Genomic DNA, 5,349 nt, shown 5'->3' with positions numbered 1-5,349 from the left:
TAAGAATATATTTTTCTGTTACAGGCAATTTAATACACAAAACAGGAGTGTAACGTTTCGAAGGGTAGAGTGAGTGCACTCAAGGTGTACACAAATCCACTTGCGGGGAAAGTTAAGTTATGAAGACGTGTGTGCGTTGTGACAAATGCTTGATGTGCTGTAGCGTACTGTACTTCCCAACCCTACCTGTCACACACGAGAGGGCATAAAGATGGATCCGAGGCGAAAGGACGGTTCGCTTGATTCGTTCAGCGTAGACTCCATGAGCATGAGTAGCAGCGGGGGGACAACTACATCGCATGAACGGACCACTGTTAGCAAACTTCCACACCATCACCAACCGACCTCCTCTCACCATGATTCTTACACCACTGGCTACAATCCCAACCCTGACCTTACTCCAATTAATGGTCAAACCTATATGATGGCGGATCTACACATACCAGCCACCACAAACTCGACTATAACTGAAACAGCACTGAAAATTGCGACAGACGTGGCAGTGGTCATTCAACAGGTATTCCCAACTCTGGCCATGTCCAACTCCCCACCCTGGATGAAAAAGCTTATTAATCTGCTGGCTAGTGTCTTGGCGGATGCCAGTCCAGACACCAGGAACACCATCACACACAAACTCCGTAAGCATCTCCATTTGACAGCGGAGAAAAATCTGTCTGTTGATTTGGTGGCGACATCCGTCCTCCAGCTTCATCCCCTACTGACTGAACGTGGCCCTGACACCAGTAACAAAAATTCCCCCATGCCCAACATTCTGCCCTCGCCACTGAGAGAGAGAGTAGCCACTGGATTGTTCGTGCCCATGTATCACTTGCTCTATGGCGAGGCTCTCATGCTGGGCAGCGTGTGTCATGTCCTCCCGAGCGGCGAGGAAGCGCGGCCCGAACCATATCCGCTGAGCCTCGACGAACCGCCCCCGGAAGAGTTCGTGATGCTCATCAAACGGGTTGACATTCTACGCGGACTGAGTACCCACGCCTACACCCTAGCCCAGAGGTTTCCCGGACTCGCTGGGGACATGCACGGGCTCACGCGGCACATGTCCATCCTCCTCTTCGCTGACAAGCTGCCTGCCACCGGCGCCATGGAACTCTACGACGCCTTCTTCAGGGAGTTTCAGCGGCAACTAAACTTATTGACGTTAATGCCCATAGACCAGTTTCCCTCTTGGCTGGTGGAGAGCGTGGTTAGCCGGTACACCCAACCAGCGAACTCGCTACTCTCCCCCAGCCTCACAGATGTATAGAGGACCGCAATGTAACGCTTAATAACATGGTGTCTAGCGAGTTCACTAAGGTCACTTTACTTAAATTTGCAGTAAGGAAACTAAACTATTGTAGTTAATGAAATGTGGGATCGAAAATGGAGTGCACAAACTGATAAAGTGAATACCCAAGAAACCGAACTAAAGTGAATACCCAAAGAAACTTAACTAAAGTGAATACAATAAGGATACTAGTGAGGTGAATGCATTTTAAAAAGACAAATCAGTTAAAGGAATGCATTACACGTCCAAATATATGTACACAAAACAGAACTACCGAAGTGAATAGAACCAGGAAAATGCTGGGGCGTGCTTTAACAACATAAAGGTTGTTGGTAAAACATTTGGGATACCCAGATAAAATTTCTTCCTCTTCAGCCCGGGAACGTCTCACCTAAGCTGTATAAAATCGGCTGGAGGACAGAGTAAAGGCATCCTCGGGCTGAAGGGTCAAGCCATGTAGGACATGTGAAAATAAGCCATATAGCGGAAACACCATAGTGATTTCACATACAAGGCCTTAATAAATGTAACATCTTGCTCTGTGTTTTGCCACTCCCAATTAGCCACTGATAGCCAGCATGTCCGTCCAGAGCTACACCCTCACAGCCACCATGCGAGACTCGTGAAAGAGCAGTGTAAAATTTCTGTATAAAAATGATCATATTGTTTGATGCAGAACACGAAGAACTGTTTGATGCAGAACAGGAAGAAAATTGCCCGAGTTAAGCGGGAGCGACTGAGAAGGTGTGGAACTACGGAAGTTGGCTGGTGCGAAATATAGTACGTTAATTTTGGTGATAAACACATTCAATCATATAAACATATAAGTGGGTAATCTTTCCTGTCTTGAATCTGCAAAGTTAGTAATCTTTTTCTACCAAATTTGTAAGTGGATGACGCAGCTCAGTAACACAATATTCCCATGCTTAGTGTGTGAGAGATTAACCCTTTAACTGTTGTAGGATTTTTTTTTTTTTTCATGCTGAACTATATGATCATTATTAGAAACTCATCCTTGGTTCAAAAGTTGGATGGAGGGCTGATAAACTCTTCAAGACTATTACGCATTTTTCACTTTCTTCGTGCTGCCACTACGCTGTACTATCTTACTCAACTTAGGAAGGATTTCTAGTAGTGAAGGGACTATTTGTGGATATAACCCTTGCAGTTACAAAATTTAACCATCCACTTAACAAAATTAGCTCCTACGGTACATATAATACAGTAACCTTGAAACAGCAAGATTAATATTAAAAGTACCTCATCATATTTACGGGCTTTTTAAAAAATTTCATCGAATTGAAGGCGTTAAGGAAAATTTTTATAGATACTGATATACTGTAGAATAGGCAACCCCTTCACTCTAACGATGTAATATTGTACACTGTTCTTGTTATCTCCAGATGCTGTCTACTTGGAATGGAAAATCTGTAAAGAATATGTTCATCATAATCACCCTAACCTAGTCCACTGCAGGACTTAGTATCAGATGTAGGTATTAATGGAGGCTATATTATCTAGTCCTCATATGCCCGTATTCTCGTTCGATAAGAAGCTCCCTAATACCTTTTCCTAAGCGATTTATTATAGTTTATTACACCTTACTGTCATATTCCATGTTATATAAATCTCGCAAACATCGCCATATTTTGCATAAATAACGTACAAAAGGATATTAACCAGCTGTATCCAGAAACAAATCGCTAAGGAAGGGGTGACAGGAGTTTCCTTAATGACCGAGAACACGGACTGTAGCACTTCAAAGTCTTTCCTTGATTAGATAAATCCCAGAATAAGGCAACACAGACGATGTAATTAATGTGAAAGCAGTATAACAAGGTGAGAGGAAGTCCATATACTACTACAATAACGTTGCTCTAATCACGTCATATATGGAGGAAAAAATTACTTGCAAATGAGCTGATTCTGTGCATGCAAGGATCAGACGTAAGTATCCCTGGCAGCATGGTTGGCAGGTGGATGATGACGCAAGACAGGTGAGCCATCAGCCAGCAACGCACCCTTGTATTTTAGAGTGAAGACTTGGTGGAGTACAGGAACCCGCAACTATTATCATTTGAACTATAAGCACTATGCTGAAAAACAATATTATGCTGAACACACACACACACACACACACACACACACACACACACACACACACACACACACACAGGTTCTGCACCACTAATGTAACTGTGTGATACCGATAACGATACATTATTAGTTACGTTATCTAAGCATGAATGTCTAAAACTAAATGGATACTTGTGAAGTGTAAGCAGATACAAGTACACTGGCTAGAGTGATCCGCATCTGGCCCTTTGCATACGTGTGTTCAATGGTCCTGCTTGACTCCATCGAAATCTTAAGTTTTATTTCACTGCCTCGGATGTAACTTCCAACCTTCCCATACTACTACTATTTCTCTGATCAAGTTATTTCTCATTAAATCTCTTCTCTCTTCAGTCCCAGTCTCCTCACCTTCCATTCCTTTACCGTCCGTGTCCCCTGTTCCTACGCCATCTTCTCACCTACATGCCATAATCCTCTGCGGGACATTCCACTGCTTCACCACTCATTAGCTTTCATCTCTCTCTCTCTCTCTCTCTCTCTCTCTCTCTCCATTTTTAAAACTGTGTCCTCCTTTCCTTCCCTCTCTTCTTTCTCTTTCCTTCATCTCCGTTAGTTCTCTCTCTCTTATTTTTCACCTCTCCCTTCCCTTTTTCCTCTCTCCAAAAATTAATAGATCTTGCTTTTCACCTACAATTTATATATAATCTTTCCACGTATCCCCCACCTCTTAATCTCCCACTTCTCTGTCTCTGGCCAGTCTTCAAGTCGACCCTAACACCTCTTTCTTACCGATTTTGTTTCTGGACACGGCACTCAAGTATTCTCTTACATAAAGTCTACGCAAATTATATCGTTGTTAGAATACAGGAAAGAACATAAGAGGGAAACTGAATGTGTATGGCAAGTAAATCGCTAAGGAAAAGGTGCAAAGGGAGCCTCATTAAGCGACGAAAATACGGGCCTCTTTCTCACGAGGTCAAGTACAAAAAGGTCTTAAAATGAATTCATCTAAAATCACAGCCTTATTTTCTCTTATATCACTAGGTTTGCTGACTGATTTATTATTCATCATTTGTACTATTTAAATGGACCAATTCGTCATATTTATATTTTTATAACAATTTATAACCACTTAGTTTTTTTTTTTTCATATATATCCTCATTTGCAATACTAAAATATCTATCAATAAAATCATCAGTTTTATAATTATCGTAATTATATGTGCTATACTGATACACATACAGATCAAAATACAAATCACACACACACACACACACACACGAATCAGTTTCTCTCTCTCTCTCTCTCTCTCTCTCATTTGCTTCCTCTTTCCCATCGCCAGTGTCAGCCTACACCTTGCTTTTCACCTATGTCATAATTGCTTCAGACGCCGCCCCTCTTCCTCCCTCTACTAATGAGCCTACCTTCCCTCCTCCTCCTCCTCTCTCTCTCTCTCTCTCTCTCTCTCTCTCTCACGGGTTCAAATTTAAGCTCAAGTCTTCCACAAACTTACGATGAAAATCACAATACTGTTTTCTCATTATTTGTATCACTAAGTTTGTTGATGTATAGTTGATGTACTGTATTATTATTGACAACTGAGAGAGAGAGAGAGAGAGAGAGAGAGAGAGAGAGAGAGAGAGAGAGAGAGAGATGCTGAGGTGACAAGAATGAGTCCCACTGCCTGAACCACACACTTATCCGCCGTTCAGTACGCTCTCTCTCTCTTTCTCTCTCTCTCTCTCTCTCTCTCTCTCTCTCACACACACACGACCCACTCCTCGCTATCGCCTGTTATCTAAAGTCTGATAACGACACATCCAGCACGGCATCAGTGCGTGTTTATTCCTGACGATTAAAATAAAAAAAAAAAATCCTAACCCCAATAAGATGATGGCCTTGTGGGGACAAATTGGAGTGGTGATTGGACTAGTAACCAAGGAGACTCATCCCTTAACTCGTAACTAAGGCTCATTAAATTTCATGC

At 42.3% G+C, this 5,349-nt stretch overlaps 1 protein-coding gene across 1 annotated transcript; it reads left to right on the top strand.

Annotated features, from left to right (window-relative positions):
* The first annotated feature begins 211 nt into the window (after positions 1 to 211).
* Positions 212 to 1,285, top strand: LOC145413771 (uncharacterized). Its single transcript, XM_080283427.1, has one exon. The coding sequence runs from the start codon at positions 212 to 214 to the stop codon at positions 1,262 to 1,264; it is 1,053 nt and encodes a 350-aa protein (XP_080139553.1). The 3' UTR covers positions 1,265 to 1,285.
* The last annotated feature ends 4,064 nt before the right edge of the window (positions 1,286 to 5,349 follow it).

This window comes from Coenobita brevimanus, chromosome 97 (assembly GCF_032717465.1).
Source record: "Coenobita brevimanus isolate Jiangsu-jjx chromosome 97, ASM3271746v2, whole genome shotgun sequence".
In the NCBI taxonomy this organism is placed as follows: domain Eukaryota; kingdom Metazoa; phylum Arthropoda; class Malacostraca; order Decapoda; family Coenobitidae; genus Coenobita; species Coenobita brevimanus.
This window is presented reverse-complemented; position numbering and strand designations above follow the sequence as displayed.